Genomic DNA, 18,558 nt, shown 5'->3' on the forward strand with positions numbered 1-18,558 from the left:
CTTTAAGTTCTCCTTCTATGTTTACTGTATTTTGCGATAATGTATCATTAGTTGTTCGGCCTTCACATGAGACCGTCGTATTTTTCCGACCCGCCACGAATTTTATATGATTGACGCACAATGATCCATGTAAGTCCTATTTACCGATATTCTCGTGAATCTGTTCAACGCGTAATGTTGTTTAATTTTTAATTTTTTAATTTTTTATATATTCTTTCATTCTTTTATTCCAGCATTGTTAAAATAACTTGAAAAGGACCCAAAATAGTGGTCGAAACGTCGTTGTGTTTTGCTTAATAAAACTTGCCAGTCAAGCCGTTTAACTTACCGGAGTAAAATTTAAAATTATATAACATAACGTATATGTAAATTAAATTATATAACAGCGAAATTTAAAATATAGTGTTTATAATATAAAATGACATGTGATTTAAAACTGCGTTTATGACACAAAATTATAATAAAAATTTGGTAATTATTTACAATAACTAACACAGCTCGGATTACTTTGACCTTGACATATGTTGTCAAGGTCACCCTCCTGAGTGACCTTCAAAAGTTTTTAGTCGGCGGTCGTTATTCGTTAAAAAGTTATTAACAAAAAAAGTTTGGAAAATATAGCAGTTATTTTAAGTATTGAGAGGCATAAACGACCAATATTACGTCTTTTTTTTTAAGTAGAGAATATCTCGTTTTGCGTTGAAAGTTGCTGCTTTAGCAAAACACAATATTTAAAGCAGTAAATTGTTGATAAATTGAAGTCTTTTTGTTAAAGCAGAGAATACCTCGTTTCGCGTGAAAATCGCTGCTTTACCAAAACACAACATTTAAAGCAGTAAATTGTTGATAAATTGAAGTATTTTCGTATTATATTGTACTATATATACGTATTATCCGTGTATATAGTAAATAATATATCGTATTATATATACACATGTATTATACACATGTTTATAAACAGTACACAAATAGGCAGAGGAGGACCTTCTAACTGATTTTAGGACATGCCTTCGGCGTATAGATTAGTGACGGGCTTTAAAAGTATTTAAGTGTTTAAAGCGCGTCAACTAACCTATGTAAGTTAGTGACGCGCTTTAAAAGTATTTAAGTGTTTACTATGTAAACCTATGTTAGTTGACGCGCTTTAAACAGTTACTATACGCCGAAGGCGTGTTCATGGGAGGGTGCGGGGGGCGAAGCCCCCCCCGCCCACACATGTACTTTGATATATTATATAGAATATATTGGATGAAAGTTAATTGTAAGTGATACGCATTATAAGTACATACGTTTTTTAACGATATCTTAAAAAATACAAGCGACCCCCAAATTTTATCAACAGTTTTGGATTCGGGGGGCAAAAATACAAATACCTCTTTTCAATTAATTTCTTGTTGTCTATTTCTCTAATTGTAAATATTTACCGAGGCTACCGCACCTCCCCTAAAAGGGGGGTGTGAGTAAACCTCGTTTCGCGTGGAAAGTGTATGCGTGAACTATTTCGACATATTTCTTAGTCATTTATTTCTTCCAATGCTCAAAATAACTGCTATATTTTTCAAACTTTTTTTGTTTATAACTTTTTAATAAACAATGACCGCCGGCTAAAACCTTTTGAAGGTCACTCAAGAGGGTGACCTTGACAACATATGTCAAGGTCAAAGTAATCCGAGCTGTGTTAGTTATTGTAAATAATTACCAAAAATTTTTACGAACTGATAAAAAAAACAAATTTTAAACAGACTGGTTAGATCATGTCTGTTAAAAATAAGCGTATTTATTAATCGGAACCAAACGCATTTATGACATTTAAATTACTTTGTTTTATCATTTTTTAATATAAATATTAAATAAATAAATATTCTGTTACAAGTGCGATTTTGAACTGTATTTGCGATTTTAAATCGCAGGCACACTTTTATATCGCAGGTACAATTTTATATTTCGTGCGATTTTGTGATTAAAAGTCAAATTGCATATCGGATTGCGATTCAGGAAAGAAAATCGTGGTATAAACGATATATCGTAAAATCGCACATAGTGCATGTCCGTGTCCGAGAAGTGGAATTACTACATATCTGCTGGACCTCAAATCAGAGTGCGACGACTTCGAACCAGCACGATAGTGTTTTTCCCCTCAACATGCATGCACAATCACAGCATTGCCCCTTGACTTAACGCAGAAAGTAGCAGTGTGATAGGAGGTCTCGTGTAGTTTATACGTGCAATTATAAATTTTGTGTGTATCGCTATATTACGTAAGGTTAGTTTATAAACCTTTATTTTACAGTCAATCTATTTCACAGATTCTTAGTCGGGTTCCGCTACATGTAAAACTAAGACAGAACTTTAATGTAGTCTACTTAGCAAGTGTCATATAGTGTATATTTCTATTGTGTACATACGATAAAAAGATAAAAATGCGATATCGAATAATGCAGAATAGTTTGTCTAGTCCGTTACTTTTTATAAGCATAATTGCATTTTATACTCTATTGTTTTTTTCTTTCAGGAGTAATATTATAATGAGATATGTACGTATATAGATATTATAAATATATATTATTATGAGTGAAAGTTTTAAAAATAATAAAATCTGAAATTAAGCGACCTGACTGGTCAGTTTACATTTATTCTAACTCACAACGTTTCAACCATAATTTGGTCCTTCTCCAGTGAGATATTATAATTTATTACGCAACATTAGACATAAGTCGCCAGACGTTGTATCCTAACTACATCGTGCAATACAACGTCTGGCGACGCATGATATCTAATGTTGCGTAATAAATTATATCTCACTTGAGAAGAACCAGATTATGGTTGAAACGTTGTGAATTAGAATAAATGTGAACTGACCAGTCGGGTCGCTTAATTACGAATTTTATTATTTTTATTTATTTATTGGCGAATTTATTTTAGTTTTACACAAAGTTTTAAACATGCTATATATATTTGTACGACATTATTACAGAAAGTACAAAAATTAGGGTTTATAATAAATTATAATACAATACATATATAATATTGAGATAAATTTTTACATTATAACTCGGATTGAGTAAAGCAATACAATTTTATAATATTAAGGTAACTCCGGTATTTACGCCGCGCGGGGTTTTACGCCGCAGATGTCAGAAAAAATAGAAGGAATGAAGGTACTTGCTCGCAATTATTCTGTTATGTGCCTTTATGCCATATTAGTATTGTGTTGTAATTTCAGTTCTATATTGTTAATATTAATGAAACTGTCGTGAGTCGATTTCTCACCGTAGTAAGAAGCGCGTTATCTTGTGTTACGACCTACGTAAAATGATTACTGTAGGGAATGTAAAAGGTTTAATGGTTATTTCATGATACATAAGTAGAGCGATAGTAAATTATGGAATACAGCAAAATACAAGTGTATAGCTCTTGTATTTTTTGTTTAACTTAATACCTTGTATATCCCTCCTGTTTAGGATATACGGCAAGGATGCAGGATTTATGCCATAGTGCAGACACTTTGTAAAACTCAAAATCTCCTATGTGTTCTTTTTCCTTCTTTTTTTGGATCGTTATAACAATAATCTTTAATACATTTATCGCTCTTCTATTTTTTTTTAAATTTTTCAGTTTTATAATTTGTTTATTATTCTTACATCTTAATAAACTTCTTACACACATTTTATAACTTATTATGACATTTTATTGCTTTATTTATAAACATTATTTGTAATTTTTTATAAGGCGTATATTTCACCCATGAATGTCATATAACCCACCTCTCTGGGATATATGGCAAAAATGCAAGGTTTTTTAAAAGTTTTTTTTATTAAATACAAAGAATGAATATTTCATATTTATATTTTTTTTATAGTAGTAGACAGTATGAAGTTTTTATTGGTATAATTCATTTGCCTTAAATAGTAAATAGTAAATAGTACTCAATAAATTAAGTTTACATAGTAAATAGTACTCGATAAATTAAGTTTCCTTTAGCTGAGGCGTATATACCGGAGTTACCTTATTCTTTTAAGGAGAATTAAAGCTATTATCACTTAGGTTGAAATAGGAAAATCCTTAAATGGGAATAGAAAAATACGTACCACTTGGGTTGAATTTTTTAAGAGTGCAAAAGTTATTTTTTGAGGTAATACATATCTAATTGACGCAATTTAAAGATTTCATACATTTTTTGTAAAATATGTCACTTGAGTTGAATTAGGTAACGCAATTTTATAATATAATAATTTTGTTAAAAAGAAATAGAACTACTACCATTTAGAGCTACCGCTCCTCCCTCTGCAGCAAGGGTGGGGCGCGGGGTTGATCTCGGTTCACATGAAAAGTTAAAAACCCGAATTGTACAATGGTAGACCTCTTTTCACTTTATAAGCAGAGGTGGGTTGGGGTAGATCTCGTTTCGCGTGGACAGTTCTCTGGAAAACATTGTTTGGTACGAGTTTCCAACTTTCCACGCCAAGCAAGGTTCATTCCTACTTATAGGGCAAAACGAGATATATTATTTTACGATTTTTGGAGACATACTTAAAGATGTGATAAAAGACGTCTTTTTTAAGTCTTGAAAAATACGTCTTTTATCACATCTTTAAGTATGTCTCCAAGAATTATTTCATAGAAGACATTTTTCAAGTGGTCTTTTAGTTATATCTTACAAATGTCTTCAAAAAAACATCTTTTTACTATGTTTCTAAGACGTACGTGTTATCTGGATAAACATATATAGCTATATGCACATGATATCTTATCTACTTTAGCGTTTGTCCTCTATTATAACTGCTGTGTTATATTTAAAATGTATAAGTTTTTTATTTGGAACAACTTGACCCAGCGAGAAATCTTATCAAATTGATGTCAAGTTGATATCAAAAACATGTATCAAAAACTAATTAAAAATATTAAAATATTCATTGATTGATTTATGTCGATTTATGTCACAACTTTCGATGAATTTTCGACTTAGAATAATTCGATTTCAACTCAATACTGAGTACTATTAGGCCGGTCAACTTACGGTTTTAAATCGAATTTGAATTCGGGAGCTTAATTGATGTGCCATTTGATAATAAATGGCACTGAAATAAACATATCAATTTTATGGTTCGTCAACCCCGTTTTTGCAACAAAAATAAGAACCATCAAAAATTGGCCTCTTTCGACATCATAGAGATACCTATAAGACTAGAGTGCGCGAGTCATATATTGGCGCGCGTATAGAGGCTGCGATATAGGAATAGAAAAAGAACGCTGCATATGGGCTCCAGACAAAGACAGAAGAGGCCATACGGGCAGCTTTCTCTTTTTATTCCTGTATCGTGAAAAGACAGTGTCTTTCTATTCCTATATCGCTTTTTCTGCTTGCTTGCGCACTCCATACTTATATCTCTATGTTTGGCATTTTACTCGAAACGCTGCAAAAACTATTCAAGATACAGAAAATTGCGCGCGCGCGCACACATACACACACACACACACACAGACATTTTTTAGAGAATTAAATTCCCTATAAAAAAATTTGTAAGGGCATTTCTCTAAAATCAATAGTTTAGGCTGGTTTAGGCGTGAGTGGCGCCTGAAGTCGCGCGATTGTACGCAATTGGAAAGTGTCTTTTCTGTGAAATAATTATCTATTTCTTTTTTAAATAAATTTTTAACATTTTATTAATTTTTACATATCACTTGGGTTCAGTAAGGTAACACAATTTTATGATATTATTCTTTTAAGAAGAATTAAAACTACTACTACTTAGGTTAAAATAGGAAGATCCATAAATGGGAATACAAAGATACGTACCACTTGGGTTTAATTTTTTATTTACCAAACGCATATAAAATATAAGGAATGTAATGAAATTTTATCTTGAAGCAAATAATACATTTTTAATTATTTATGTAATTTAAGAACTAAAAGAAGAGAGCTGAAGGAGACGGAACTTGATTAAACTGGCTAATTATTTGGTCAACAAACGATGATCACTACTATATTGATATTACTTATTCTTATTCTATTGATGTATAATTATTATGTGCATCATGGAAAGAACGGACGACTTATCAATCTGATACCAGGACCACCAGGTCATCCCATTATTGGAAATGCATTCCAATTTCTTGGTTCACAAGGTAAGTTAAAATTTCTTATACATTTGCGTAAATTAATATAAATATACACTGTAGTGTCCCGATCTTGGCGCGAGACACTACTGTGTCTCTTGGTTCGTTTTTGTACACAAATTTTTAAATGTAATATTAGCAGCATTCCTTTCTGATGAGATATATATATATAACCTTTAAACACATACTGTCCAGTCAGTACCATCAATACATAACGTGGGTATGCCATACCCGACTCGCGTATTTCAACTTTGCGTCCTGTGCATCAATTTTAACTTCTTTTTTTTTAAATTGTGTGCCAGATACCTTAATAAAGCACTAAAAAAGTATAAAATAAAAAAATTTTTTTAAAAATAGAATCGATTTTTCAAAAAAAACTAAAAAGTATTTAAAAAATTAAAAAATCATTTATGCGTTTTATGAAAAATTGTTAATTAAATAATTTTGATTTCATACACTAAATGTATAATAATCGTACATTATTTATGTCAAGTTTCAAGTCATTTCATTGAAAAATGTAGAAGTTATAGGCAAATGACCGAAAAATGAGGCGTTCGCCCCACTGTGTGGCGCCTTGAAACTCGGTAGGCGGGTTCTCGGGGAGCATAACTTTTTTTTTACGAGATTCCCACTGTCCCTATCTACTATCTAGCGAAACCACTGCCAAGGGAACAGGCTTGGAAAAATTAGCGGGAAAAGAAGACCCTGTTGAGCTTGACTCTAGTCTGGCACGGATGCGCAGTGGCGCCTTCTCTACCCGTTTTCAAAAGTTACAACTACATTTGATTTTCGCCCGGACGAAAACGACCCAGGTTTACAGACTAAGGGTTAAAGAACCGACCGGGTATGGCATACCCAACATATGTGTTTAAGGGATAATTACTGATGTTATTGGCATATTGATTTTGGTAAAAGTTTACAATAACTAACACAGCTCGGATTACTTTGACCTTGACATATGTTGTCAAGGACATAATACTGAGTAACTTTTCCTTATAACTTAATCGGCGGTCGCTGCTTATTAAAAAGTTATTAACAAAAAAAAGTTTGGCGACCTCACCGATTTCAATGACCTTGATATATGTTGTCAAGGTCATGACCCCGAGTGACCTTCAGAAGGTTTTAGCCGTCGCTCGCTATTCGTTAAAAAGTTATTAACAAAAAAAGTTTGGAAACTATAGCATATATAGGTGCATATATCCCTTACAAAAATATTGCACCGCTTTTATACCTCATATAGATCGTTTTTAGCCCGTTTTTAGCCCGTTTTATCATTTTTGTGTCCGTTTCTTGCACTCTTAAGCACGCGCAGTCTACTGCGAAAGAACATGATGAGTATACGCGAGTATGCGTATGAGTATTTTTGAGTAGATTGTCCGTTTTTAATACACGTTTTTTAATCGATGAGTGACAACACGTTAATACGTTCCTTTTTTACCCACAAGAATGAGGACACAGTAGGTTGTCCGTTTTCAATACTCATTTTTCAGTTGATGAGTGACAATACGTTAGTACGTTCCTTTTTTACTCACAAGAAAATATCCGCGGATTTCGCCCGATTTTAACCCTTATGGTACATACAGGGGGACTTAGAGTCAGCTCGATTTCTATCCATCAAAATTTCTCATAAATTCTGAAAGACTCCCACTCCTTATCTCCTCCTTATCTCTAAATTGAAGTACATTTATTCTACAAACTTAAAAACCTTTTCAAAGTGTACCGTAAGGGTTAAATGTTTTAGTACTTACATTATTTATTCTTCACTGATATAGATAAGTGGTACGATGTAATATTCAAATATTCGCGAGAAATTTGCATTGAACGTTTCTATAAGTGCAATATCCCGTGTAGAAATTTGTTAGGGATGGCCTTACATAACATAAGGCCCCGATCATTAGTTATTAGGGATGCCATAAGAAAGGTTTCTTTATTTTAACCTAATGAGGTTCCGATCATTATTTACTAGGGATTCCATAAGAAAGGTTTCCTTATTTTTACCTAATAAGGCCCTTGTAAGGATTTGATAAGGATGTTTTAACTTTATAAATATATTTACGAACACAAAATTTTGTAATAACCAGGCACTGGTTTCTGATATTCACCCGATTAAGAAATTATATCATATGTCCAATTTAAAATTTTAATACTTTTTTTAAACTAAATTTGTTTCTTAAGATAATTTTTAAAAAATTATATATTCGCGCTGGTTATGACATATGTAGATTATATATAACACTTATATCAAATTAAGAAGTAGTCTACCACGTAAGGCAGTTGGCTCACGATCCAGAGGTCCCGAGTTCGAATCCCACTGAGGTAAGTGTGTTTTTATATGTGTTTTTAAATACGAGAAAATATTTATAATCAGAGACTGCATCTTAAGAAACAAATTTAGTTAAAAAATAGTAATAAAATTTCAAAACAAATAATTTTTTTTAATGTCGGGTGAATATCGGAAATCAGTGTCGGCTCGATACTGGCTCGATACTGGCACGTAGCATTGGACCGATATCGCACACAGCACCTATTTACCACTCAAAAATACTCATAAGAATACGTTATTACTACTCGGATATACTCGTACGCAATCCGCTTTAACCACTCGTTTTTAAGCAAAAAGGGACCCTTTGCGCCTCAAAAACGGGTCGTACTCATTGAACCAAATGCACGTTTTTACTACTCAAACTGACCGTTCTCGCGGTCCAAAAACGGTGCAAAAACGGTGAAAAATTTTTATAAAGGATAGGTTAGTTAACGCGCTTTAAACACTTAAATACTTTTAAAGCGCGTCAACTAACCTATGTAGGTTAGTGATCAGCGATTTACTGCTTTAAATGTGTTTTGGTAAAGCAGCGACTTTTTTGCAAAATAAAGTATTCTCTGCTTTAACAAAAAGACTTCAATTTATCAACAATTTACTGCTTTAAATGTTGTGTTTTGGTAAAGCAGCGACTTTTTCGCGAAATAAAGTATTCTCTGCTTTAAAAAAAAACGTAATATTAGTCGTTTATGCCTTTCAATACTCAAAATAGCTGCTATATTTTCCAAACTTTTTTTGTTTATAACTTTTTAATAAGCAGCGACCGCCGACTAAAACCTTCTGAAGGTCACTCAGGAGGGTGACCTTGACAACATATGTCAAGGTCAAAGTAATCCAAGCTGTGTTAGTTATTGTAAACTTTTACCTTGATTTCTTTTCATAATTAAATTAGTAAAAGTTTATTAATGTTTTTTAAGCGATAACATTTATTTGCTGAATTATTCATGTTATTTGAGATACAGTAGATATAGTAGGAATATTTTTAACACAACGCTATAGTCAATCGTATATTTTTCAATCAATATTTATAATATTTTGTGAGTTTACGTAGTAAACGTATACATATGTTTATTAGAGGAACTATGGAAGACTCTGGGTACCATACCTGACCAATACTATCCCATTTTCAAAGTTTGGGAAAGCTTTTATCCCGTAGTACTCATCCGTCATCCGGATGATTTAGAGGTAATAAAATATCAAAAACATTTTATTTTATTTTTATTATTGATACATTAACGATAAGATGTTTATTGTATTTTTAATTTGCAAAAACATGTTTATACGTAAAAAACTTATTAGAGGTAATTAAATATTTATAAAATACTTTTGAAATTAATTAATTAATTATCTATTATATCTTTTACATATTAGTCTGAATAAAACAACTTTAATAAATCCTGTAATTTCAGACAATATTAAGCAGCGCAAAACATATTGAAAAGAGTTTTATTTATGATACTTTACATCCTTGGTTTGGTACTGGTCTTCTCACTAGTGGAGGTAATAAAATTATATTAACATAAATACTGCATGCTTTATTAAGTTTTGTTTTAAATTTCGATTATGGTCATAACAAAATATGGTAAACTTCTTTGTTATGAAATTTAAATAGTTAAATATATATTACAAACGATATACAATAATATTCTTCTGCTTATAAAGTAATAAGTGTAGAATTTTGATATAAATATAAATCAGGCAAGTCTGCTAAACTTAATTCATACAGTGAAGGAACCCCTTTCCCCCACTCTCCGTGGATAGAAAAGGGGAAGCATCGTTGCTCCGGAGCTCGGGGTTGACCATGCCTGATGTAAATACATGTGCAATCATTTTTATGAATGAAGCTTCGACACGATATACAAAGATCTGTTCAAAAAATTTCCAAATTTTGCTTTTATAATTTTTAGGGGTTTATTTACAACTTATTCAGTCCAATGTTTTTTTTTTTATGTTCCTTCTCGGTTGATCTCACTCTCAACGCTATTACTACTTCTGAAAACAATCTTCGGCCTTTCAACGTAGATTTTATTTTGGAACACAGAAAGAACAGTTTTGTTAAAATATCTAAAAACTAAATTTTTTGCCCGCGCTTTGCGCGAGCTCAAATCCTTTTCCTTTTTCTTAGTCTAGATCTCTTTCCTAAATCCTCTTTGTTCTTACTTTTCTACATATAATATATAATTATGTAAAAACATAATATAATTTTCCAATAACTAGTTGATCTGAGAAACTGTTATTATGGGCTTTGTTATAACAACATCAGAATATTTTACCGGCATTATTATGATAGAATCTGCATTATACAAGTATAAATAATACTTTACTATGTTATTTAATTTATTTAAAAATATTGATTTTTTTAGTTTTGTTCAGCTAGATTTGCATTTCATCCCACTGTGCGTCGTTATCTTACATTTATGCATTATATTCTTTATGTTTTAGGCGCCAAGTGGCATTTGCGACGAAAGATATTAACCCCCACATTTCATTTTAATATATTGCAGCAGTTTGTTGAAATTTTGATAGAGGAAGGCAAAAGCATGACTAACTCATTAAAAAAAACTGGAGGAACAGTTGTAAAAGATTTAGTACCATTCTTTAGTGAACATACGCTGAATGCAATATGTGGTATGATATTTATAATTGTACAAAATTTTATTCTTATTGTTGAATAAAATAAGACAAAAAATACAATATCTTTATTGAAAATATCGATATACACAATGTATATATAATATTATGTATTATAATAATATATGTTTATAAATGCGTTTGCAGAAACTGCCATGGGCACTTCTCTACAAGGCCTTGGTGAGTTTCAGCAGCGGTATCGAAAAGCGGTTAATCGCATGGGCAAACTTGTTACTCATAGGTAATTTATAAAAGAATAATAAGTAAAACTATAATAGGGTAACAAGAGGGAATATGCCAGTGTGCGCAATATGCCAGTGTGCGCAATATGCTACTCGTTATATTTAACAAAGCTATATGGTTAAAAGCGCTCTTGTAAATACCATGAAATTATTCATAGTTCTATATCTGACGTTTTGCATAAATTTTGTTCATTTCCTAGCAATATTATAGTTTTTATGAGGTAAACGTGCTTTTCAGAAATTTCTTAAGGGGGAAGCCTCATGTAAAACGCTGAAAACAAGGCAATTTTCTGGAATTTTTTTTAAAGAGACATTAAAATAAAACTTATTAAAACTTGGGTAACGGTTTTAGCAACATTTATAGATGTAAAAAAATATTTTTTCATTGCAAAATTCTTTATTTATAAGTAGCAACAAAGCCTATTCTCAAAGGCCGCGGCGCCGGACTTCACAATTGGTGTGCAGCATTGCGCCTGCAATTAATATAATCACTGAACCAAAAATACAAAATTTTTCAACTTTTATTATAAGATACGATTGTCGGTAAACCTATTTGTTCAGTAAAAAATGCAAAATTAAAAAAATAACAGAACTTAGAAAAAAAAATTCGATTTTTACGGAAAAATTTTGGCTTTAATTATTGCAATAAAAGTTATTTAATTTGATAAAATGACTAAACAAGTAGGTTTACATACAATGGTATTTAGTTATCTACATGCACGCCAAAGGGCAAGTCGATTGGTCGAATAGTTCATGAGTAATCTTGCACACCAATTTGAAAAACATGCTTTTGAGAAAATCGCGTTTAAAGTTTCAAGTTCTCGGAGCGCGCGCTTTACTTGCATAACGCTCAGGTATAAAATCGCCTATTTCAAGTTCGAATTTTGCTCTGGAACTTTGGGAACATATTCTAGAGGTATTATACTAATGATTTATGTAATCAAATTTTCTCGATTTTTTTGACCGGTTACATGAGACTCCCCCCTTAATGCTTTATGTAAGTTATTCTTCAAGCGTTACACTATTTTTAACTCGATTAGCTTGTTGTTCTATTAGTATTGGTTAGGATAAAAGTATTCAGTATGTCGCTGGTTCGTTTTACTCACAGCCGTATTGTACAGGCTTTTATTGCAATCTAAAACTGCATCTTTGAGGAATATGCAACTACATAGGTAGGAGTAAAATTTCAGTGCTGTTTACAGCTTCCTAACGTAATGCCAGTAGATTAGGAAGTTGTAAAGAGTATAAACAAATATTCTCCCGTATAAATGTTAAAAATGAATAAACTTAAATATTTATTTCATGCGCTATGAATAAGCTATGTACTTTAATATTTTGCAAAATTGTATTCCGGATAATTTAGTACTTGTACGCAATACTATTGAAATACAAAGAAAGTAAAAGCTATTCAGTAAGCGATCAGTGATTTTTTAAAATGATTGGACCTTGCCTTTAGTTCTTCCCTGGGACTAATAAGTGTAGAAACCAATCGTAATAAAGAATCATTGAGCGCTCATTGAGCTGCTTTCTCCGCCGAACGCAGCCATTGAAACTCACTTTTTCCACGGTAAGAAATTCAACCACCATCACCCTGGTCTGTGACGAATTTGAAACACACACCAGTTCGAACTGCTCGTATGACACACTCACGTAAATGAACACAACACCACTCAACATAGTGCAACTAGAAACTTTAAGTAACACCTCAGTGAAACGCAAAATTTTCTACGGCGCCAGATTTGAAATAAAAAAATTAGAAGGCATTACTTTCGTATCAATCCTCGTAATATAAGATTCTTTTATTCATTTATTATAATTTTATCATTCTTTTATCATTCATTCATTTATCATTCTTTTATCATAATTTTATTAGTGTTGTAAATGTATTCTCTTTTTATAAGGTAACATCAATATTACTAATTGTAAGAATGATAGAAAAAATTATAGAAAAACTAAAGAAAGTTTTTACAAATTATACTATTATGACTTCTTAAAGTAACATATGTCTACTATTAAGTAATTATGATATAGATTGACGAGACCATGGCTGTACATCAATTGGATATTCTGGTTGTCGCCGACAGGTAGAGAGCAAAGAAAGATTCTGAAGATATTACATGGATTTACTGAACGAGTACGTGTAAAAATACTTAATATTATATTCAGACATTATCAACTTTGAATATAATTAAAATATTTCACGTCTATCATATAGAAACGTAAGATAATTATTATCAAATAATTTATAAATGTTAATATCACATTATTAATGCATTAATTTAAAACATTAAAGAAACATTATAATGTTGTATTTACATAGATTATTGCTGAAAGAAAATTTTATCATGATCGCACTAATGGTCAATACTTGAAGAGCTTTAGTAATGACACATCGGCAGAGAGAGATGACGCAGAACCAATAGGAAGTATGTAATGTAATTATATATTAGCTGTTCTTTAAATACTGTCAGTTTAATATTATAAAACAATTTAATAATATTATGTAATTTAAAATCTAAACTAAATTTAAAAACTAAAATGTAATTTAAATTTTCAACGTAGTCAATGTTATGTAATGAAAACGTCATAGAAAAATTGGGCTATTAAATTGATTTTCACATATTGACATATTTAGTAAAAAAAAAACGGCTTGCAATGTTGGATCTTCTAATAGCGGCATCCCGTGATGGCCTAATGACCGATTCAGATATCAGGGAAGAAGTCGATACTTTTATGTTTGAGGTATATGCTTTTGTCACTTTTCTTGTTTATTGCTTGGTTTATCGTTATATATAATATTGTATTGATACATACGATTATAGGGTCATGATACTACAGCGATGGGTCTGTGCTTCATTTCAGCACTACTAGCTGAGCATAAGGACATTCAGGTATTTATCGTCAAGTGTAAGCCGTCATTCTTAAACAAAGAAATTAATTGATCCTAGAAGTTATTTATTAAAGATATATCAATATCAAATGTATTTTATGCATATACATATATTTCAAACAAATTAATCAAGACATTTGTAAAATAATTATTTTTGTAATTTCTCGGAATATGTTTGTTTCTAAATAAAAACATCACAATTACAAGAGACAACTTTTTAATTAACAATAATGATACAGGATCGTGTCAGAAACGAAGTCGATACTGCATTTCAAGAGCATGGGGATAAATTTACTATGAAATTATTGCAAGATTTACCATATTTAGAGAGATGTATAAAGGAAGCCTTGCGCTTATATCCCAGCGTCTTTTTTATATCACGAATTCCTGGGGAAGATGTAAAATTACGTATGCATCTATCCAATTTTTTATTGTACATTTTTTTAAATATATTACGCTACATATAATCAAATGTATCAGTATATGTACATATACAATGTACATATAAAATAATATAAAATACAGTATTATTCTTATACATTTGTAACATATATCTTAGTATTTCTATATTTTTATTGATGAGTTTATATCTATAACATTTCAAAATTTTTTATACACAAAGTTACATCTAATACAATGTACAATATTTTCAGAAATATTAAACAAATAATACTTAAAAAAATTTAAACATTAATTAAATTACATTTTTATTATGCAAACTATAGACATCTATTTGCATGTTGTATATGATGTGTAATTAATGATAAAACTTTAATAAAGTTTTTAATTATTATTTGTAATTATTATTGTATAATATACTTTTCAGAGTCATATATAGTTCCTGCTGGCACAGTCGTGGATCTTATTATTTACGCAGTCCACAGAGATCCAAATTTTTGGTCAAATCCAGAAGTGTTTGATCCTGATAGATTCTTGCCAGAGAGGATTCAAAATCGTCATCCTTATTCGTATTTGCCGTTTAGTGCTGGACCACGTAACTGCATCGGTAAGCTGCATCTTTTTATATTTAATATATATTGCAGTGTTATATAAAAAGATTACAATACATACCAAATTATAGGCCAACGATATGCTATGCTGGAATTGAAGGCAATGATAGCTCCTCTGGTACACAATTTCTACTTGGAGCCCATTGATTATTTAAAGAATCTTCAGCTGAAGGCTGATTTGGTAATTCGCGTTGCTCAACTTCGTGTAAAATTTATTCCTGTCTGTAAAACGGAATGTATCCCTGTGAAGCAAATATCGCCTTAACGAAGATCATAAAAGACAAAAGGAAGGCTTTATTTGCTTACAAAACGATTATCACAGCGCGTCGTAATAGTAACACTTTCTACACATGTTATTATCGCTTACAAAATTAAAATATAAATATAATATATTGTAATAAATATAAAATATGTAAATAATAAATAATTATTTTATTAATATATTCAATAATGGTACATGTACCAAACGTTCCTATGGTTTTACTATATTTATATGTGCAATATATATAGTCGTGTGTGCAATTTATTTTTGTGTGATATAATCTGGAATGCAACTTGCATACGTGCAATATAACAGTATGTACGATATACTTATTACATATTATGTAACAATTATACAAACTTATAACAATTACAAACTTATAATAATTCCTGAAAAATCTGATTGCAAATTACAAAACTTGATGACATCATACAATTTGGGACCATCAATGTTCAAATTGTGCATTGCAATGTAACATTTCTTAAAAAATACAAGAAAAATTTTTCATTGCAACACGAAGAGAAACAGATGGGACTTCTGCACCATGATACATGAGAGTGCCACAATAATTTCTCAGATCATTGGCTTCCGTAGCTGCAGCAGATATTTCCTGTATTGGCTGTACATATGTTGCAAAGATTGAAGAGCCATATTTTACAGCAATTTGTAATATTTCGCTATTTTGTTCAAAGCCTGACGTTTTAAGATCAACTAAAATAATGTTTTCTTCTTCAATATCGGAATTATTTATTATCTTTTTATTTAGTCCTTGTTCTTGCGTGGCCGGTATAGTTAAAGAAGTACAATTACTTTCGTATGTAACGCCCACAGCATTTTCTTTTTTGTGTCATAATGCTGATCTGTGTTTCTTTACTTTGGGAGAAACACACTCATAGAGGAAGCTTTGTTTTCATAAACGTATATGGATCATTGATCGTATATAAAGCTACGTCTAATCAACCAAATTTTAAAGAATTATATATGAAATAGGGGTAGAAAAGACCAAAGAAAAAAATTGTTCTTCTAGTTTTCGATGCCAATGTGTTCAGAATGTTCTAAAACGTCGGAAAATCGTAATTTTAAAAAATCTCCGTATGTTGTACGTGTGTGTGTGTGTGTGTGTGTGTGTGTGCCAAATTTACCAAAATTTCTATAACTCAAGAACTGGTTAACCAAATTTTAAAGAATTATATATGAAATAAGGGTAGAAAAAACTGAAGAATATAATAGAATTAGAAAAATTGCCAATAATAAAGGGATTACCGATTTCTATCTAAAAAAATCTACATGATTACTCTAATTTCCGCAAATTTTGAGATATCAAGTTAAATTTTTTTTTTTATGGATAGAGTATTATTAAAGGTAGGTTGGTGTTGAATTTAGCAATGATCGGTGAAGGAGTTACCAATTTTTGCCTAAAAAGTGTACAAATCATACACGTAATCTTATATATAAGGTATCATTAAAGGGAGGTTGTTTCAAATTTGGCGAAGATTAGTGAAAGGGTTACCGATTTCTGCCTAAAAAATGTATAGGGTAGACCAAGGCAAATCGGATTACTAATTAGCACGATAAAATTGCTCGTTTAAAATAAAATACTAACGAAAATTGTCTTACAGTTTATATTAATCCAATTCGCCTATCTACCCTAAGTTATTTGATGTGTGGATAGCCAATCTTCATAACCGATCCTCAAAAAATTTAAATTCGACGTTTTCGAACATAAGCAACACATTGGCATCGAAAACTCAAAAAAACAATTTTTACTTCGGTCTTTTCTACCCCTATTTCATATATAATTCTTTTAAATTCGGTTGATTAGACTTAGCTTTATATGCGATCAAAATTATGGACCTTTGATCGCGTATAAAGCTGGGTCTAATCAACCAAATCTTATAAAATTATATATGTTATATATGAAATAGAGGTAGAAAAGACTAAAAAATATAATAAAATTAGAAATAGATCGATATTTCCAAATTTGTGGAAGTTAGAGCAACCACGGACATTTCTAAAAAAATTCAAAATTTTTTTAAAAAAGAACCCCTTTACCGATCATCGCCAAATTCAATACCAACCTTCCTTGAATGATATTCTATCGATTAAAAAAAAAACAGCCCGATATCTCAATATTTGCGGAAGTTAGAGCAACCACAGACATTAAATCTGCACATACACACACACAAATACGGACATTTTTTTTTTTAAGCGATATTTCGACGTTTTACAACAATCTGAACATATTGGCAGAAAAAACTCAAAAACCAATCTCTTCGTTGGTTTCATCTACCCCTATTTCATATATAATTTTTTTTAAATTTGGTTGACTAAACCCAACTTAAACGCAATCGAAAGTTCATATACAAAATTCACGAAAACAAAGCTTCCTCTATGAAGAAGCAATATATAGTTTATAAAGTATATTTATCTTGTAATAGATAATATCAAAAATAATAAAATTTAGTTATATTAGTAATAAAATTTAGTGAAATAAGCAATTAGTTGCGTAAACTAAATATTTAAAATTAATTTAATTATGCATATACACAAACATTTATACTCCGTTTAACAAGAAATCATGGTTGATCAGGCATAAATAACGATAGGGCACAGAGCTGTAACAAGGTGTTCGCGTTAAATTATTTTTATTTTTAATATTGTCCACTGCACTATTAAAAATAAAAATTACTTAACGCAAACACCTCGTTGCGGCTCTGTGCCCTATCGTTATTTATGTTTGATCAACCATGATCTCTCGTTGGACGGAGTATTAGTCGGAGAGCTGACGACGAATTTAGGGAATGTATTTTAGGCAAGTTAAAATAACAAAAAAATAATATTTTATTAATTGGTGAATCTAGAATCCTAAGTCAGGCAGAGGGTTTGCGGTTATTTCGCTACTGCGCAACCTATGACATTTGCAAAAAAATAAATCAAAAAAATATCTTTTAGGCAACTTGAAATTTGTTTAATCTCTAATTTTAGCATTTATTTAATCCAGAAATAAAAATCCCAGACTATTTTTTGGGTTTTAAAGTATAACCTGACCCCCCCGAATATATTTAATAATTATACCTCAAAAATAT

General features: G+C 30.9%; 1 protein-coding gene across 4 annotated transcripts; it reads left to right on the top strand.

Moving 5' to 3' along the window:
• Positions 1–56: 56 nt before the first annotated feature.
• LOC112456933 (cytochrome P450 4C1-like) lies at positions 57–16,455 on the top strand. 4 transcript variants are annotated; one of them, XM_025019751.1, is made up of 14 exons: positions 1,938–2,263; positions 2,513–2,534; positions 5,906–6,126; positions 9,513–9,622; positions 9,847–9,937; positions 10,880–11,065; positions 11,216–11,309; positions 13,342–13,444; positions 13,631–13,736; positions 13,946–14,052; positions 14,133–14,201; positions 14,440–14,608; positions 15,027–15,206; positions 15,282–16,455. In XM_025019751.1, exons 3-14 carry the CDS (start codon positions 5,973–5,975, stop codon positions 15,473–15,475), a joined length of 1,563 nt encoding a protein of 520 aa, XP_024875519.1. In that variant the 5' UTR covers positions 1,938–2,263; positions 2,513–2,534; positions 5,906–5,972; the 3' UTR covers positions 15,476–16,455. The 4 variants fall into 4 exon arrangements, with proteins under 4 accessions (XP_024875518.1, XP_024875520.1, XP_024875519.1 ...); XM_025019750.1 differs by lacking the exons at positions 1,938–2,263; positions 2,513–2,534 and adding an exon at positions 57–129; XM_025019749.1 differs by lacking the exon at positions 2,513–2,534.
• Positions 16,456–18,558: the final 2,103 nt, after the last annotated feature.

This window comes from Temnothorax curvispinosus, unplaced genomic scaffold, assembly GCF_003070985.1.
Source record: "Temnothorax curvispinosus isolate PA1 unplaced genomic scaffold, ASM307098v1 QBEX01007309.1, whole genome shotgun sequence".
Classification (NCBI taxonomy): domain Eukaryota; kingdom Metazoa; phylum Arthropoda; class Insecta; order Hymenoptera; family Formicidae; genus Temnothorax; species Temnothorax curvispinosus.